This window comes from Rattus norvegicus, chromosome 5 (genome assembly GCF_021556685.1).
Source record: "Rattus norvegicus strain SHRSP/BbbUtx chromosome 5, alternate assembly SHRSP_T2T, whole genome shotgun sequence".
Taxonomy (NCBI): Eukaryota; Metazoa; Chordata; class Mammalia; order Rodentia; family Muridae; genus Rattus; species Rattus norvegicus.
The window spans coordinates 134047081-134067552 of NC_141538.1; the positions used below are offsets into that span (position 1 = coordinate 134047081).

The window sequence follows — 20472 nt, forward strand, 5'->3', positions numbered from 1 at the left end:
CCGACTGGGTTTTCCTGTCTTCTGCTCTCAGGTTTCTATTGTATTTGAATCTCTCAGCCCTTGAGCCTATCTCTCCTGCCACATTTTTTTTTTCAGTCCTCATAGTCTGTCACTGTCCCTTCCCCCACCTCTCTTCTGTCACATCCATCCCCCGACTCCTGATGGGAGGGAAGGGAAAGAAGCCTTGGAAACCCAATCTGGCCATTTAATCTCCGAATATTTCCTCATCTTTAAAAAGAAGTCTTGGTTAAAAGGAATAAAAACAACATATAAGTGATCTCTAGCTGTCACAACCTGCAAGAAAGATACCTGTTTTGCGGAGGAAAACTCTTTTCGCAGAGACCTAGCATCCAAATCCAAGGCCCCTGACTGAGTCAGCGAACAGCAAAGTCAGACTGAACTCCATCAATCCTCTAGCTCCGAAATTTTTACACAACCCATGGTGTATGGGTACGTAAAATAGAGAGAAAAGGCACATTTACTGATAAAAAGGCACGAGAGTTTTATGTATTTTATGTGTGAGCGATTTACCCGCACGTATGTATGTGCACCTTGCGTGTGTCCGATATTCTTGGAGGACAGAAGAAGGTGCCAAATGCCCTGGTACTGAAGTTATCTGCATGGTTTTGAGCTACCATGTGGATGCAGGGACCTGACCCTGGGTTCCCTGCGAGAGCAGCAAGTGTTCTTAGCCAGTGAGTCTTCTCTGCAGCCCCAGGAGTTTGCTAGAAAGCAAGTCTTGGTACCCATGTAAGTTACTGTTTATTAGAGAGGAGTTTGCATCTGCTTGCTCATTTTAAATAAAGGAGTAAGTCTTACCCGAGTACCTGACTCTGTTGTCCACAGAGCATCTTCAACATTTCTCAGGGCTTAATGGATACTTTGTTCTCATAACCGTCCATCTGTGCATAAATACATGATACAAAACAGCAAGTGTGTGTTTAAGGGCCCTTTTAGAAACCGTCCAAAGCTCTGTCTTAAGCCCAAGCCAAAATTCATTTAATGATTTGTTTTCAATGACACTCAAGTCAGCAGTATAAGTAATTTTAAAATTCATATATTCTAACACAGTAAAATCCAAAGATATGTTAATGTGATATTTACATGCCAAGAAATTATGGCAGGAGAAAAATGTAAAGTCTTTGTTTCTGGAATTAACCCGTTGTGTCTTCGCAAGAAGAGAAAGCCATGTGTGTGCATAGAAACTCTGCAGTTCATACCAGGAAGCTGTCTGCACCTTTGACTGGGTAGGGGGTGTCAGGGGACATCCATTAACATTGCATGGCATAACACATGCAGTTCAGGGAACATGTTTTGTGTCTGCCATGAATACTCATGATGTGACATAGATCAATACTGCCAGAAACATGTCAGGTTAAGCAACATGTCAGGTTAAGCATGCATTTGATTCCTTGAAATAATTTTTAGTTATCACAGGTTCAGGAATCGTTTACTTTGCCAATTTGTGTGTGTGCGTGTGTGTGTGTGTGTGTGTGTGTGTGTGTGTGTGTGTGTGTGTGTGCGCGCGCGCGCGTGTGTGTGTGTGTGTTTTCTCCACATCTAGTTATATAACACAACAGAGAGTTGTGACCCACAATTTAAGAAGGTGAGTACAAGCTGACCCTAACCTCTTCATATCCAGGGTCAAAGAAGTAAGTGATGAGGGGATGTTCAAGACTAAGACAGCTCGATATCTGCCCTTCACCCCAGGACCCAAAGCCAAGCAAGAAATGGAAGCTTCGGGGGTTCAAAATACCCAGAACCAAGGCCCAGAGCTCCATTCTCAGAGCTGACCCACAGAGGTGTGGCAGAGGAAGAATACACTGAGAGACGTGTTGCCGATGGACAGGTCAGGCCTGTAGATGTGTATGTGTGGACAGCTAGGATTATGTAAGATAGTGAGAGTATTCCCGCCTGGACATATCCCAGCACAGGGGATGTGGAAGGGCTCAGGAAGAGTTCCAGTGTCTGCATATGACTGAGTACTTGTGCATGGTGAGAGCAGTGAGTGTTTACAAGAGGGTGTGCAGGCCATGTGCAGGGCTTGGGTGGGCACCGGGGTTAATTACATTTTCTGGTTGGCTGAGAGGTAGTCAACGATGCCTTTTGCTTCCAACCCAATGAATGTTTGCCTCCTCGGATGTCTACTTCCGCCACTTTGGAAGAGGGGTGCTGACAACCTGAAGCGTGTGGAAGAGGTGTTGAGGGCTGGGGTAGCCAAGAGGAGGACTGACTCAGGAGTATTTGCGGCCACAGGTCTCTCCAGCCTTTCCAGAACTACAGGGTGCAGATGAAATCTGGAAAGCCAGAGGCCAGACTGAGACAAAAACAGGCAGGCTCCTGGTTCATATAAGGATGGATGGTATGTTGGCTTCCTGTTAGGACAAAGATGTGCCCCAGCCATCTGAGTGCCTGCCTGGGAAGTACACTGCCAGGCTAACTCCATACCCTGAGCTCTGGGACCACTGATTCCTGTTTCCCAAGCTTGATCCCAGCTACTGAGACAGACAGGTTCCTGCAGGCTCACCTTGCCCCAAATAGCTCAGGGCTTTCTTACATGGGACTGAGCATTTGGAATTGGTGAACAGATTTACCTTAACTGTGAAGGTTAACGTCAACCCGGGACCTCTGATTGCTGGGTGTGAGTCTCAGACTACCTCCTAGCTCTATAGAACATAGAGCTCTCTACAGAACAGCCACAGGGGCAAGTGGCCATGCCTGTCTAACCACTGTGGGCTGTTCACTGCCTGTCTAGCTACCTGCTTAGCGCTATCATGTGAAAAGAATACACTGAAGTTGCTAGGGCATTGCTAGGAGAGCCAGAGGGAACACTCAGCAGCGAACTGAGTCTGTGCAGCAGGGAAGAAGCTTTCTAAAGGAAAGGAGTAAGGCAAACACCAGCCCACGTGCCCAGAGAAAGCTGAAGGCAGGGGTGCCCAAAGACCCAGGAGAAAAGATAGAAAATGCTGAGGTTGAATCCTGCAGTTGTCTGTGTGACCTTGCATGTTCTTCAAACTCTCTGGACTTTACTGCTGTTGTCCTGAAAACAAATTTTAGTGTTAATCATTTCACAAGATTTGGCAAGCAGGAGTGCATAGAGTGGAGATGGACTTGAGACCAACAGGGTAAGTCTCTGGTCTAGGTTATAGAGGAAGGAGGCTAGCCCGGCTGGAAGCAAGTAGAAAAGGGCAGCCCAGAAGCAACAGCCCAGCCTGCCCAACACTCTGGCCTTGCTGAGAGCTTCCCACCTCTCCTTTCCATTTCTTCTCCCCTTGAGATGCTCCTTCCTGGAGGCCTTGTAACCAGCTAGGGAGCAAAATGATCCACAGCCTGAGCAGACTTCCTTGTACTGGGTGAACTTGATTATTTCTTCTCTCCCTGAGCTTTGTAAAATGAGCAGTTGGCCTGGTTGGTGTCCAGTACCATCTTGCTCCTCCCCAAGTACTAACAATCTGAAAGGATTGAGCCCAGCCACAGGGGTATAGCTTTGCATGAAAAGGACCAGGAATGGTGATGAAACAAAATGCCCAGGGTATCATTCATTCTTTCATTCATTCAGTCATGAGACACTGGGCATGTATTCAGTGCCAGGGCTGGAGATGTGTTTATGAATGGAAATCACCTCCAACATGGGAGGTCGTTCTGTTTGGGAGATGGCACAATGCTGTGGGAGACAAGTCACTAATAGAATGTTTACAGATGTGTGAGAAAGGATGGCAGAGACACTGGTGGTAGGACTACAGAGGAAGGGGTCCATACAGGGACAATAAAGGCCAGTGGGACAGATTTCTGTTCCGTGGCTCCAAAGAGAAGTTGCCAAGCCTAGATATTGCCTGTGCAGATTTATTCTGAAATCCCTGGTCTTTACTGCAGAGAACAGCGCTGTGTCCAAGCCCACCTCGGAATCCTATGTGCCACCAGACACCAGGGCTGGAAAGAATGAGGCAGGCGTCCCTGAGCACTGATTAACTTTCAAGTTACTCTGCTATGCTGGGTGCAGTTGAAGTTTTAGCAAGTCTCCTGGGGTTCCCAGGCAGCTTTAGCTTCAGCCTGAAAGAACTATTAAGGTCCAATCAAAATAAATAAAGTCAGATCCAGGAAAGCGACGTGTTTGTGACTGCAGACCAAACACTCAGGATATTCATACAGAAACCCAGCACCCCACTACTGGCAGAGGTCTCTTACTGGACTGGCAATGGACCCATACACACCAGTACCTTCTCTCAAAGGCCCAGAGCCATGGTACACAGCCAGGCCCCAGCTCTGGACTCAGCTGGGACTTGTGGTGAGGAAATGGAACAGGCAGTCCCATAGATGGATCACAGGAGGTGTCTGAACATGTGTTCCCATGATGCGTGGCCAGGCTGGCAGCAAGGGGAATCCTGACCATGGGCAATAGGAATGGAAAAGGCGGGCCTTGGAGCACATGATCCAACAGAATCAAAAACTAAGTAAGGAAGCCGGTGTGGTGTACACACCTGTGATCCCATCACTGGGGTGGCTGAGGCAGAAAGATCATGGATTTGAGACCACATAGTAAGACCATCTCAGAAAGAAAAGGAGAACAAAGAGAAGGAAAGGATGAAGAAGAGGAGGATGAGGGAGAAGACTCTAGAATCAGTGGTTTTCAACCTTCCTAACCCTGTGACCCTTTAAAATAGTTCCTCATTGCAACTTAGTAACTGTAATGTTGCTACTGTTATGAATGGTAATATAAGTATGGGATACACAAGATATCTGATACATGAGCCCTGTGTGGGGGAGGGCTGCCAGAGGTGTGGGACTGTTTACCTCATAAAGGGTCATGACCCACAGGTTGAAAACCACTGTTCTAAACCCTGAGAGAGTCAAAGACAGTGAATGTGAATGCTAGCCTGCGTTTTCACCAGACAAGAGAACCCTAATGAGTCAAGCTAAGTTGCAAACCCCTACTCTTAGGACTAGGTATGTCTAGATAGCCAGGCATAGCCATTAAAGTGAAAGACATCCAAGTGAAAGCTGAGGAGAGGCGTGGCCACCCCTGATCTTTCCCACCCCTATCCCCATCTCCCTTCCTAGCGTTACTGAATATTTGCTGCTTCAACTGGCATTCCTCACCGATCCATGGAAGAGAATCGAAGGCCTATGGAGAGAAAATCAACACTAATGCTAGAGGCACCTGCCCATCTTAAGGTTCAGAGCAACCAACAGGGAAGCCACTGAGACCCCAGCAGTCTGCTGAATGCTAAGTGCACTGGCCCTGCTGGAGACTGGCCTGGCCCTGTTGGAGACTGGCCTGGAGCAGCTGTTTTCTCCACAGGCTCAAGATCCCTTCTTTGACTCTGCCTGGCTCCCTGCTTCCTTTTGCAAGCTTCCCAGAGTCCTAGATGGTCACTGGCCTTCTGTGCCTGGCCTGAAGTCCTCCAAGTCCTCCTTCCCTCTGCCTTACCCCCCATGCAGCAGCTCAAAGGCCCCTTGTGCCTGCCGAGGCCACACCGCCTGCACACAGAGCTGGTCTCTTACCTCATAAACGGCTAATTTGTTACATATTTTCTGACGCTGTAAATGGGAGAACAAAGACCTTTTCTCTCTCATATTTTTGTTCAATTATGTTTGTGGGGGAACCTGATCCCCTTCAAAGTGGGGGCTGGGGCTGCTGGTCTGGAAGCCTCCTAGGCTAGCTCCTGAGCCAACAACCCACAAGGGTGACTGAGGCCTGCTGGGCCTGGGTGCCAAGAACATGGTCGGGAAGGAGGTATTAGAAAAGACTGGAAGAGCAGCTGCCAGGCTCAGAAGCAGCCCAGATGAAGGTGGATTCCTTCAGGGCAAGGGACCTCCTCCTCGGAGGAAGAACCCCTTTCTCAGCCATTCACCACTGTGCTGGCAGGGGCATAAAAGACAGAGTTCTTGTCACTGAGCTGACAGTCATGTGTCAGGTAGGGAGGAGTGTGCACCTGGGAAAGAAGTTTCTCACCGAGAATCCTGAGTCATTCCTGAGCCCCTGTGGTGCTGAGCCCCTCAACCACAGTGAGGCTCCACCTCTAGGTTCCCAACTAGCCCCCTTCCCCTCTACAGTAAACTTACTGCTTTTGAGCCAGGGCTGACAGCTGTGCCTAACATAGGTGGGTGCCCTCAGGGTGTCACAGCTGTGTCCTAAGAACCAGGGATGTAAGAATGAGTAAGAGGAATCGGTCCCCTACTCTTGGCATAGTTGCAAAGAAGGTGGTGGTAGGACCAGTTTAGCGCATGATAAAAATCCTCAGACATTCTTCATTCACTTGCTGTATGACCTTAGGCAAGTCACTTACCTACTGTGTTTCCTCTCCCCCCACCCCGGTAAAAAGGGAGTAGAGATGAAAACTATCTCGTAACTGTTGGAACATGCATGCACCAAAACTGGTGTAGAAATGTGTGCAGTGCCTGTCACAGAACAGTCGTTGGTAGTGGATGAAGACAAACTCTTTATCAGTGCTCAAAAGAGAGAGGAAAGAAAGTAAGAGAGCTTGAGAAGAGACCCCCGAGCTGATCTACGAAGCCAGGGAAGGAATCTTTCCAAGAGATGGTGCTTGAATTGTAGCTGAAATGTTAAAGTTTGTACGGCAAAACAGAGGCATGATGGGAAAGGCATATGCATGTGCAACGACCCTGGAGTGTGAAGGAAGCTGCACACTCAGAAACAGAGCTGTAAATCAACACATGGAGTTAGTTAAAACATGCAGGGCTCAGGGGACGAGGGAAACCAGAGGACAGACACAAGGTCTTACGGATCATGGAGAGATGACACGGAAGCAGTTTGTCACTGTTTCTGGAGTGGCAGTGTGCTCCCATTTATGATGGTCCCGGTCCACAGCATCCACTGCTGGCCCGTCAGCTAGGGAGGTCATGGTGTGCAGTGTCCCCATGGAGAGACAATAGAAAAGAGTAGACGAATGAGGCTAAAGGGACACACAGAGCCAGGTCATAGGGCCCGGCCAGCTAGTCCAAGACCATAACAGAGAGAGGTAGAGAGGCCACTTGGTGTTGGTTTGTAAGCAGGACTGAGTCACATTAATGTCTCTAGAACTCCTAAACCGTACTGGCTCAGGTCATAAGCCATATGGTTGACCACGAATCTCTCTGTGGCTAGAATAGTGTGATTTCTATCCTGACTCTTGATCTCTGTCTTTTTTTTTTTTTTTTTTTTTTTTTTGGCACACACTCAGACCCATACAATCCTAGAGACCTCATTTCTAATTCCAGGGCAGAACAATGCTTTGGCATGTGTCTGACCCTTCTGGTCACAATAACTCAAAAAAAGGAACTACTAACTGGACCTAGGACCTAGGAGACTGCAAAAGGAAGACATAGGCTGGGGATAGACTGAGACCAACAAGTCCAGGGCCCCAGAGAAAGGTTAAGGCAGGGTCATGAAAAGCCAGCATAGACCTGAGGCCCAGGGGAAGTTTCTGGCCAGGAGCTAAAAGGCTGGGAGGTAGCCTTCCTGCCCACCTGTGATGGAGTCTGAAAGCACATGGGCCCTTAACATATGCCCTATATGTGGGAGTGGGGGTTCTACCCTCCTCACAGCACATTCAGTCCACCATCCTCATGAGGTCACTGCAGCAAGGAAGCTGATTGGCTCTTATCTGATCAATACACAGAGCTTTGCTTCTCCTGAACGAGTTTACAGTTTCTGTGCTCTTGCCCCAAGTCTGAGGCTTGGGCGTCTTCCATATCATAGTCTATCTTTAGTAGAGGGAAGAGGTGAGAAGGGGCCACAGAGACTTGGTAAAAGCAAACCAAGCAGACAGTTGCCTCACCTCTGAGTTCATCTGCTCCCCGTCGCCTTTCCTTTCCTGTGGCTGCACTCAGCCCTAAGAGGAGCCACAAGGCACCTCCCTTGTTCATCTGCCTCGCCTGCAATCTCCTTCCTTCTCCCTGCTGTATGGCAAACTCATGCTTTCATAGTGTACTTGCTACAGTCGCCTTCCCCGACCGTGGTCTCTGAACCTTTGTGGGACTCCAATGGCACAGAGTCCACCCCTGGACGCTGGCCTTGGCGAGAATTGCTTGCTTGCAGCAAGTCCTCCCATGTGCCACCCGACACCTGGAAATTATTTGGTCTGTCAATCAAGCAATCAGCACAGCCTAACCAGGAACACTGTCCACGTTTGCTTGCACTCTGGCCCCTCCTCTACACCCCTGCAGCATAGCCTTTGAAGACCACCCCAGCTCATATGAAACAAGTGTTCTGTGTGTGTCCCTGTCCTAAGGAAGGGATAGGTACTTGATACAGTTTTTAAAATGCTAGCAAACAGGCAGGATTAATCACTCACACACACACACACACACACACACACATACACACACACACACATACACACATACACACACAGAGAGAGAGAGAGAGAGAGAGAGAGAGAGAGAGAGAGAGAGAGAGAGAGAGGAGCAAGGCTTGTCCCACATGGAAGGATCCAGAGCAAGGGTTCCATGGTCTATAAGCATGGTCAGGTCTGAAGCCCGTCAGAGCCTTTTCTCGGCCTCCATTGCTTGTATCAGAAGCATTTGGCAATGGTGGCTAAGCAGACAAGCAGGGAGGCTATTACCATTTCTGTCTGTTCTCTGTGTTCCCAGCCAGGTCCTCCCACACTGGGCCCCCAAACAGGTGTCCACTCCAGTCCAGCCCTCCCCAGCTATTGCTCAAGGCCAAGGAGAGCAGAGGTCCCTACACAGCTGGTGAGCCTGGGAGGCCATTTCCCCCTCCTCTGTAAATGGATAATTGCTGTGTGGTCAGACCAGAGGAATTAGAGGAGCCCTCTAGGAATTCCATACTGATTTTGCAAATGAATGTGGAGTCTTGCCTTTTGATGTCCAGGCTGCTGTGTCAGCAAGGGCAGGTCTGAGGTTGAAGCAGAGGTGCATGTAGCAGGGTTGGAGTTGGAGGATGCAGCTGCTTAAGAACAAGAATGGGGATGATGGTGATGGTGACTGCCCAACCCATCACCTCCCAGGGAACCTGGGTTCTCCCTGTATCACTCGCTCATGCCTTGTCTCCATCCATGGCCGCTCTGCAGGGAAGACGGACAGGCCTTTCCTTGACACCCACCCCTCTGCTCCTATTCTGACATATCTCAAATGTCCAGAGGTTCTGGCCTGAACATATACACTTCCCTCTCCACGCCATGCTCTTTCTCAGCTTAGCCGATATCACCGATAACTTCACCTTCCTGGGCTGTGTCAGGAAGCCCCTACGTGCTCTGGTTTCCATTTCTCACTAGCTTGTCACCAGGCTAGAGCCAACTGGCTCTCTTCTGCTTCATCCCTTGAACTTGCTCCCAGCTTTGTACCTGGAAGAGGCTTGTCTAGCTGTTTTCCTGTGACTTTAGAGTGTGCCTTCTTTTCTTTTCCTCATGTGCAGTGTAATGGATTTAGAGGCTCAGAGGTCACGGCCTCTGGGGGCAGATGGAGAGGTCGGCCACAGGATGAGCATCAGGGAGAGCGCAGTGGGTTCAGGGAGAAAAGCCACAGCACTCCCAGGGAATCCTGCTCAGAGGACATGGGTGGGACCGTTGCCTCCTTTCCTGAGCCTTGGGCTCTCTGTGCATAAAAGGAAGTCAGTAATACCATCCACCTATCAAAAGGACACAGCATGCCAGGAACCATGGTGTGTTGATTCATGAAAGGGTAGCTATCATAGCCAAGGATATCAAGTCCTGGAATGGGGCCCCAGAGCCAAGAGCTAGCGCCACACCTCACCACCTCTTTCATGAGGAGCCTGCAGCCTTGCTGCTTGCTGTCTTCCTGCTGGTCTGGTTTGCAGCACCAGATCCTGGGTGCCAAGTCTCCCTTATCCTGTCTGTGCTGGAAACAAAGGACGTGTCCTCCCTTCACAGGACAGAGTCCACACAGACTCCTTCCTAGAGCTCCTTGCTCACCAGCCTCCTGGCCCAGCAAGCCCCAATCAGCTCACATAGGTGATTCAGCTCGGAGGACAGGTGAAGAACCCCAGAGTTCTATGGTGGGCTTTGGGAGGAGCAGCTTGGGCCTCAGAGAGCAGGCAGCCCCCACTGCAGGCCAGAGGAGGGTCTGCTGCCACCACAGGGTCCACCCTGTAGAGTCCACAGAACAGTGTGAAATTGAGCCCATGGTTCTCTGGGTGGTAGCTGAGAGCGGGGAGAACAACAGGTAAAGCTGCCTCCTCCGTCATGCTGGCCTCCTCCACTCCACACCCAACACCTGCCAACAAGAGGTCTCCCCACCACCACCCTCTTCCCCATAGCCTTTCCTATTCGCCTGCTTCAGACTGACAGGATAGCACCTGATCCCAGCACTGTACACACAAATACACACACTACATATGTACCGCACACACACACTACATATACACACACCACACCAGGTATACCACACACATACTACATACACTACATACATACACCCCACACCAAACACACAAACATACATACCACATAGCACATACACCCATAGTATATATGTAGCACATACACACACACATAGCACATATACGTACACGCCATATCATGCATACCATGCACACATATACCATATATATATGCTACATACACTACACACACACATACCACACCACACATTTAACACACACACACTCGTACGTGCACATGCACACACGTACACGCGTACAATCCCTTTCTTCCCCTTGGTTTCTCCTTGGCTGCCACTCTCTTCCTTATTCTCTCAATGCAAGTGTTCTCCTAATGTAATGAAGGCTTCACTAGGTCAGGTGCCTCTGCTTGCTGTGTATACTATTGTGCCCCTAGCCCATGCCAGCAAACCGCTGTGTAAGTGCTCCATAAAACTTCAGTCAATGAGTGTGTAAATGGGTTCCTGTCACAGGTGGGTAAACCAAGGCCTTGGGAAGAAAAATGATCCACTCTGGGCTTCCTAGGGACAAGTCAGATGGTGGCTAGATCTCTGCTCCCTGAACTAGCCCTGAGTCAAGCCCAAGCTCCAGGAAACCTGCTGCTCCATAACCTGGTATGTATAGACAGAAGCGGTGCTGGAAGCCTGGGAGAATGTAGTATGAAGCTGGGAAGTACTTTGGTGCTATCTGTGGGACATGGAAAGTAACCAATAAACTGCAGTGCCAGCACTGAGGCTGCAGCCTCTGTATTAGTGCCCCTGCCCCAGATGGTTCAATAAGGTAGGCTGACCTCCACGTCTGCACTGGGTGCTGACAGAGTAGTTGGACCTCAGGTCCAGGGTAGCAGTGTTGCTTCAGCCCTTGTGGGGAGCTGCTAGGGTGAGGGCCATAGAATAAATGATGCCCTCAACTTCCCATGCACTGGTGTGTCTATTTTAGAAGTATCTCTTGGGTATCTACTACATATGTGGCTGGTACTGTATTCTCTCTAGGGAACAACCAAGGCCAAGCTGGAGAGTTTACCCCTCTGAGAGATCCTGGACTGGCCTGAGGTTCCATCAGGCTACAAAGAGTAAAGATAGATACCAGTGATTGGAGCTAACCCCCAAATGGTGGCCTTTCCCCTCCTCATGTGTCAATCTTGATAATATCTGATAACCAAGGCTCACTTGTGCGCTCTCTCTCTCTCTCTCTCTCTCTCTCTCTCTCTCTCTCTCTCTCTGTGTGTGTGTGTCTCTCTCTCTCTCTCTCTCTCTCTCTCTCTCTCTCTCTCTCTCTCTGCATGCATGTCTGTGTATCTGTCTGTCTGTCTCTGTCCCTGTCTCTGTCTCTTTCCAGTTAAGCAATCAGAATATGGGCCCCAGTGGCTAGCCCCAGCTATCTGTTAGTGTCTGTCCTTGTGCTAATGGATGAATGGAGGTAGCATGCTTGTCAACTCCAGTCCACACCCCCATCACTCTCCTGTGTGCTCAACTCTACTTGTCTCCTCCCTTGTCCTCTGCTTCCCACCATGTGGGTGCACAGGGCCTTTGTACCTGCTGGTTCCTCGTCCCTCCACACCCCTGCCCCCATTCCTTGTTTTTTTTTTCCTGAAACACCTACTATTTTATGTTATTCAAGAAATGGGCCAGTAGAAGGTATGTACACATGCCAACACCTGCAGCTGATTCCAGCCATGTGCAGCTTAACAATGGGAATATGTTCATGGCAATGAATTGCTAGCTGATAGTCACTGTGTACAGTCACAATATGTGTACAACCCAGAACCCAGCCTTCTGCCCATCTAGGCTATACGGCACAAGAATTGCCATTGGTTGCAATCTGCACAACATGCTATTTATTGTACAGAATATTGTAGGCTATTGTAATCCATGCATCTAGATGCAGAAAGGGTGTGCTAAGATACTAGGCCATGGATATTGGCTCTACTGTAATTTTATTAGGGCTTGTTCATGTGTGTAGTACACTAGTGGCCAAAACATCATTATATAGTACATATGTATGATATATTACTGTGAGTGTGCATGCACGAGTGCATATGCATAGAAGGGGTATAAAGACACACACAGAGAGAGATGCACAGAGAGACAGATATTTATTTCAAGGAATTGGCTCAATGGTATAAAAGATGGCAAATCTAAAATCTCTGTGCCTGGCGGCAGACTGGAAGTCAGGGGAGAGTTGACACGCAGTTCTGCTGATGGCAGAGAGCAAATAGTCACTTTTTCTTAAAACTGTCAGTTGACGGAGACCCACCCAACCTATGGAGAATGACTCATTTTTTTTCAACGTTTACTAAATTAAACATTAATCTTGCCTAAAATTACCTTTATAGAAATGTCTAGAAAAGGAGGTAGCCTACTCATAAGTTACTGGCAAAAATACTCACAGGATATGAAGTTAAATTTATAACTTTCATCTTCTATCAAGTCAAACAAGATCAAAGACCTTAGTTTAAAACCCAAAACACTGAAATTTACAGGAAAAATATGGGGATGTCCTTCAAGATATTCAGGGAGGCAGGAGATTTTTTAAACAGAACACCAACACCCAAGTGGCAACAGATTGGACTACATGAAAAAAAAAAAGTTTCTCTACAACAAAGGAAACAATGGCAGAGTTAGACAATCACAGAGTAGGAGAAAATCTACCAACCACGCTTCAGACAAGATGCTAATATCCAGAATTTACAAAGACTTGCAGAAATTAAAAACAGAAGGAATAAAACTGCTGGTAAAAAAAAAAGGCAAGTGGATTAAATAGACATTTAGAAAGAAAAAGGAAGGAAGGAAAGAAGGAAGGAAGGAAGGAAGAAAGGGAGGAAGGGAGGGAGGGAGGGAGGTAGGAAATGGAACGCCTTTAATCCAAGAACTCAAGAAGCAGAGGCAGGTAGATCTCTGTGAATTTGAGGCCAGCCTGGTCTACAGAGCGAGTTCCAGGATAGCCAGGGCTACAGAGAAACCCTATCTCAAAAAACAATCAATCAAAGAGGTGTTCAGTATCCCTAGCCACCAGGAAGATGCATCAAAACAACTTCATGATAATACCTCACCCCAGTCATAATGGCTATCATCAACAAATCTGATAACAGATGTTAGAGAAGAAATGGAGGGAAAGGAAACCATATTCACGTTGGTGGGGATGCAAACTAATACAGCCATTGTGCAAATCAGTTTGGAGATTTCTCAAAACCTTTAAAATTGAACTACCATGACCCAGGTATCTCCTTCCTGGGTCTATACCCAGAGAAGTCCATACCTGCCATAGAGATATTGGTACCCACCTATTTATTGCTACTATGTTCACTATAGAAAGGAATTGGAATGAAACGCATTGTCCAAACAGATGAATGGATATGAAAACTCCATATTTATAAAACGAAATACATCTCAGCTCTAACGAAAAATGAAGTTTGGAAATTTGCAGGAAAATGAATGGACTTAAAATGTATCATATACAGCAAGATCACACAGTCTCAGAAAGAAATAAACCACATATTCTTACTCGTATGCAGAATCTAGCTAATAATGAATGTATATATTGCACAAGTGCATGTGCACGCAGGATAACATGAAGAAATGAGAACAAGAAAGGCTAAATATAAGGAGGTGAGGAAGGACTGACTGCAGTTGATGGACGTGAGTTATGAAAGGGGATACAAAGATAATTGTTTTTCTCTAATTCTGTTAAGGACTGTTGTTTGGTTTGGGCAGTAGAAATGTGGATAAAATGTATCCAATACCAAAAGCATAAAATGTAATGTGAAGCTTCCATTCTGAATACCAGATTCCATTCTGAATACCAGTTCTAACTGCATAGAGTCTCGTTGAATTGTATAGACTTTGGGTCTAATTCATTTTGCTATGTGGTATTTTATTTGCATGGGTTATTTTTTAAATAATGAAAGTTTATTTCAGGAGAGAAACATCTAGAGAAATATTTCACTAAATCTCTGGAACCTCAACTGAGTCCATTTGACACATAAAATTAACCCCACGTGTCTCCTCCTCATCAACTCGGTGGTGCCCATGTGCCTATCTTTAAGCCATACCTTTTCTTCAAATAAGGACAGGGGAAAGATTGTAGATCTGCTTAACATGGGAGCAGCTGTCATGTACACAACCACAAATGTCGGAGGCCTTCTCCAGAAGAGGATGCTAGGCACTCCTCCAATTGCTCTTTCCCCTTGGCACCCTGTAACTAAGGTGATGTAAAGTTAGGAACACTTAGACATCAGGGTGGAGACAGGTAAGGGGTCTGTGTTGTATGGTAAGGGGAAGATAAAGCAAAACTATCTGAGATAAATACACCCAGACATGCATTCACGCCGCTCACACAAAATAAACACATCCAGGGCTGCGGACCCCTGCTTAGCATCGGCAGAGTCCCCAGCGCCCCATCAACATCCATTGTTGGCTCATGTCTGTATCCCTCACATTGGGAAGTAGAGGCAGGAGGATCAGGAGTTCATGGTCATCCTCAGCTACATAGTGAGTTCAGGGCTAGCCTGGGTTACACGAGACTATTTATAGCAATTACAATCTCTGTTGTTTCTTGTGACTGACTGCACATGATGGCCCTGACGCTGCCCACCTTCTCTTCTACCATCCATTCTGCATTTCCTCTGCTTTAGCAAGAACCTCAGCTTCCAAGGTTCAGGACCTGGCTGGGGACCTAAAGCACCATTCCCAGAGTTTATGGAAAGACCTTTCTAAGCACGAGTGCTGTCATTTTCCATTGATTCTAATCACAGGGGATGGGAGCACTGAGTCACCTGAAGAAACCCTGTGTTCTACATACTCCCTTCACTCACACTGTGGGGAAAGCAAACCAGTTTTTTTGGTGTTCAGGACCCAGTCTCCCACTGCCCTGACTGTTCTGCTCCCTTTGCCTGTGGACTCAGAGGTATCCTGACCCCAAGTAACCAGGAGGCAGCTTCACAACTGATTCAGCAGGATCAGCACTGTATCTCCTCCATGCTGTGTATTAATATTTTATTAGTGAAAATGTCCCTTTGTGTTACCTAGTAGGTATGCAGTATGAGAATGAGGCTTTTGTCTGTGCTGGCCTTGCCTGGTGGATCAGTACCTAGGAGTTGCTCAGTGAGCATTGTCAACCTGATTAGGACTTCACTGTCATCACTCTGGGCTCCAGCCTGGGTACAAGTACTCATTGGTCATCTCAGAGACTTATCCTGAGAGCCAAACCTGTCCCAAGAGTCCTGGATCCAAATCTTCCCTTCAGGTGATATGATGACCACGTGAGCACAGGCGTCAGGTCTAGCATCCTAGTCTGTCTAGGACTATTTACTGGACTTTTCTGGAACAATAAACCTGTTTCTAGCCTCCTGGCGCCTGCCTTTCTCCACCATAGTGGTCTGTCTGAAGACCTGTTTAGATTCCAAGCCTACACTCAACAGATGCCTCCGGCTACCTTGTGTCCCATGAGCCCTGGTGAAGGGGGACAGTAGAAGATGTACAGGATTTCTTGGTGACCAGAGTGGCTGGGACTCCACACAGGCATCCAGGGGGAATGAGGCCTCCTACTCTTCACCCGGTGTTTGTTATTCCATGTCATAGCCTTAGCATAAACATTATCCTAGTGCGGGCCACTGAGGCTCCTTGTAAGAAAAGTTTGTTGTTCTAAGGTGGCTGGAAGTAGAAGGCACAGAGACCTAGAGAATTCTGGGAGCTGGAGAGGGAGGCAGAAGTCAGGGTAATACTTCACTCTAAAGCTTGTGCCTCTGTCACCCTGGCATGAAGGTCAGTGGTATATCTGCCTCCTCCATGAGTTCCATCTGTTTACAAATAGTCATATTTCATCAATTTGAGTCCCTGCTGAGAAGCTGCCGGAAGCCAATGTTGAAGGGAGGAAGGGAGGGAGGGAGGGAGGGAGGGAGGGAAGGAAGGAAGGAAGGAAGGAAGGAAGGAAGGAAGGAAGGAAGGAAGGAAGGAAGGAAGGAAGGAGGGAGGGAGATCAGGGACCCTTAAACTGGGCTCCAGGGTACATGGAAATTCCTTCAGCAAGAGAGCATTGAGTCTCACCCTACCTCCTTTATGTCAACCAAGACCTTAACTTTACATTTTTATCTGTTCCACGTTCACACCTCCAAATGGGATTTCTTTGGAAGAGAACAACAACAATAACAACAATAAAAGAATTCTGCAGCGAAAAGCAGTTTGAAACCTCCACACCAAACTAGGAAGATTGGGGCTATTTCCTCCTAGGTTTTATTTAACAAACACATACTCAGCGTTCACTTCATGCCAGGACTGTTCTTAACACCGTGCAGCCTGGAATATACTTAATCCCCTGGAATACCTCCCGGCTTCATGAAGGCTGCGCCATTGGAGACCTGACTTCATGAGTCAAGCAGGGTCCAGGGGAGACATTTGCCCTCCAGCCAGGTCCTCTGGCGCCCAGGCTGATGACCTCACCACAGGTCAGGTGGTGCCTTGGCCAGGCTGATCTAAGAAGCAGCAGAGCAGGTGTGTGCAGCCGCTGGGTGTGGCCACAGGAAGTCCCTCTGTCTTAGGCCCTCAGAGGAGGAGAGCAGATCAGCTCGACACGGACACTTTCACCAGAGGCACGTACCCTGTGGGAGGAAGTTCTTGTTGCCTTAGCAATGTCCACAGCAGAAAAAACGTCACTGCGTCCTGTAATTCATCCCCAGCCACCACGCTGCCATCGACACTGCACCAGATGGCTGCAGATCTGATTTCAGTGGTGGCAGCCAAAGCCCAGGGGCCTGGAGAAGGCCCAGACATGGGGCAAGGGATCTGACCTCACCTCCAGCCCTCTCATTAGGGGAGCAGTGGGGCTCACTATAGCTCGTGCAATCCAGTTTTCTTGCCATTAACACAGAGGGGACCCAAGTGTGGCCTATTTGCCTGTTTCACTGAGTTGGCCGGCCCTGTATACCTATTTCAAAAGGTTTTATTCAGATTATGTATCTTTGTGGGAATGTCTACCAGCCTTCTAGATGTTTTTCTTCAGGGCTTCTAAGTACCTTTGAACTATGAAGGAAGCAGCAGGTCCCCAGGTCCTAAAGAGAAATGGAGATCACAGTACCCTCTTTTCCCCCTGGCACAGTGCTAAGAGCTGTAGATTCTAGAGTATTTCCCGTGTTCAGGAAACTCAACATGCTGTGAGGCTGGCCGTTGAACACAATGGAAAGCTAATATGCAAACACTGGTGGAAGGAAGAGCGGTGTATCAGTCATCTCTCACAGAGATTATGCTGTGTAACAATAGAGTGCAGAGCTCAGAGTGCCAGGACCAGTTGCTGTTAGGCTGGACTGATCTTGCTGGTCTCACAGGTCTGGAAGTGAGCTCTCTGTCCATTGATCTGAGTGCTACTGGCTGTATAAGTTTTGCTGTGTGTTTATCAGCCTCCAGCAGGGTGGAGTCAAAGGCACAGAATATGAAGGGGAACAGCCTCAGCGTGCAGGTGCTTTTCGGGCTTTCTTTTGTAATGCTTACAGCCATTGTCCTATCACCTGAAGCAAGGTCAGCATCAGAGTGTGTGGAATCCACAAAGCCCCTTAGTTGACCAAAAGAATCTGGGGTACCAGGACCTTGGGGTGCAGACTCCAGCTCAAGCCATGTGGGTAAAGTGTCTTCTAAGCCTGGTGCCTTAATTTTCCCATCTAAAATCGGGGTTGTTGGCCAGGCCATGTACGGTGGTCTCCACCTATAATCCCAACACTTGGGAGGAAAGGCAGGGCTGCAAGTTCAAGGCAGCCAAAGCAACATAGTAAGAACCTGTCTCGAATAAACAAGACGAAGTCTCCCAGGGCCTGTGTATAAGAGCCCCGTGTTCTGTGGAGCCATAACCTTCAAATGCCACAAGCTGCTTAGAAAGTGTCTGGGTTCCTTGAAAAATTCTGGTTTCAGTGGAAAGGAGAGTTCCGTATAGTATTCCAAGTGACGCTGGCACCTAGAAACGGCATCCCTGGAGCCAGTAGCCCAGAGAAGAGAGATAGAGGGTTCTGCTGAATGCATGAGAGGACGGGCTCTAGGGATCCAGCTCCCGAGACCCTCTGAACCTTCATACAGAGCTGGGGTTTTGTTTCCTTTTGTTTGCTGCTTGACCTCATTTGAGGGTACTCGATTATAAACTGGGTCTGCTTGTCCTAGAACACTACTAAGCAAAGGCAGTCAAGATAGACTCACCCCAAACTCTAAACTCAGATGCTCTGCTCTGTCATATGCCTTCTTTTTCACACCTGTAGCCCCAAAGTTCAGTGAGTGGAAGTCTGTGAGCACAGCCCTGATGCCCTTCTCTCTCCTTGGCCAGGTGCTGTTTGCCCTGAACCAGACTCTGCTGCAGCATGAAAGTGTGCGGGCTGGGAGTCTGCAGGCACCTTACACCACAGAGGACCTCATCAAACACTACAACTGCGGGGACCTCAATGCAGTCATCTTCAACCATGATACATCCCAGGTGAGGCCCTCTTCTCCTCCTGCCCTGATGGCCTCTGCACTGCCATTTGTGAAGACGTAGAGATAGCCCCACATGATCCCACCTGACTTAGTCCCATTGTATAGTGGGCATAGACCAGCTTCTCTCCAGCTATAATAAACAAGAGCTATTGTTGTCTCCTTTATAGAGGGGGAAACTGAGGCTCAGAGAAGGCAAGAGACTCCCTTAAGGCTGTACAGATTACTATTGAAATTTCAAGAACAGCAGCTTGAACCAGAAGACCCAAAGAAGGGTAAATAGCCAGTTACTATGAGCTTGGCCTTTAGTCTAACTCAGAACCTTCTGCCTTGATTCAAATATTAGAGCCAAGATTACGGACATGCTAGCAAGACCCCAAGTAAGTCCCCAAAGATTGAACTTGGCTTGACCCTGCCCAGACTTTATCATGCCTCCTCATTGATCTCCAACAAATTCCAGGACACCCCCACTCAGCATTCAAGGTCCCCTAAGACGTGTGCCCTCTGGGGGCCTTGTCACAGCCTATACCCCAACCTCTACCAGCACCCCAGGCCTGTGGAATTTACAACTTGTTTTTCAATACCTCTGAGCCTTTATCCAGGTTCTTCCTCCCCTGGATTCTTCCAACTTGATCATGGATTAAAGTTACTCTGAAAAATCTCCCCAGTATCAGATTATCTCCTGGGGCATCACATTTTCCCTCAAGGTTTCCTCTGTTGTGTGTGGTATTTTGATGTTCATCCTCTCAGAAAGCTTGGATTAGGCAAAGGAAGCCTTGCTCCTTGTTTTTAGACCCTGGCAGATCCCATTTTCTCGGGGTAAGGCAAGCCAGCCTCTGTAGTAGCATGTGCGTTCCTCCTGTTCTGCCCCTGCTCCTGACCCCGTCTCCTTTATATGCACCAGGAGCAAAGTCCACATCTCATCCCAAGAGCCCACCTGTATGCTTCTGCCTTCTCACTATTCCCTCAGCATAGACGCTTCTGCCAGGTGTCACCTCAGAGCATGCCCTCCATCTTCAGGGACCACCAGCTCCATAAGAGTAGTCCCATCCACTCTATCTGCACTGTAGCCTGAACCTCCCTCTCTTCCCGCCTCATAGTACTTTGTTATGCCCCGCTTTCCTCCCATGGTCTGGAAGACTCTAACACAACAGACTTTCATTCGTGACTACTTACCGTCTTCCCATTAAGAGAACACAAGCTTCACGAGGGCAGGGTTTGGGTGTATCATTAATTCATATATCCCCTCTGGCAAGTCCCCAGCCTACAGTAGGACTCTGTAAATACTTGTCAAACAAATGAAATAGTGAAAATATCAATGTGGGGCCACAGTGCACAGAGGATATGGTGGGGAGCCAGAGAGGACAATTCTCACAGAACTTACCCTCTCACAAGGAGACTAGGAGAGCCAGGAAGCCATTGCCTCATATACAGACCCTTGCTCTGGGGACAGAACTGCTGCAGCTACAGCCCAGCAATCATGTACAGGGGGCTGCAGCTGGGGCTGGGGCAATAAAGAAAGATTCCTATAAAGTAAGAGGCCACAGAAGAGCCTACATTGGCCGCCGTGAAGGAGGAATGTTCCAGCTGTGAGCACAGTGTGCAAGCAAGCCAGAGACTTGAAGAGGCAATGGAGAGAGTTCTGGTTGGAGGCCAGCCAGGCCAGGGCCA

The 20472-nt window shown here is 48.1% G+C and overlaps 1 protein-coding gene across 6 annotated transcripts in view; it reads left to right on the plus strand.

Moving 5' to 3' along the window:
- Trabd2b (TraB domain containing 2B) overlaps window positions 1-20472 on the plus strand; it is a 218620-nt gene that overhangs the window by 151618 nt on the left and 46530 nt on the right. For all 6 annotated transcript variants that reach the window (XR_015620078.1, XM_087551219.1, XM_087551220.1 and 3 more), the window contains 1 exon segment: window positions 18659-18805. Coding sequence is in view for 5 of the 6 variants with exons in the window: in XM_087551219.1 (XP_087407345.1) it covers window positions 18659-18805 (147 nt within the window). In the remaining variant the exon portion in view is untranslated.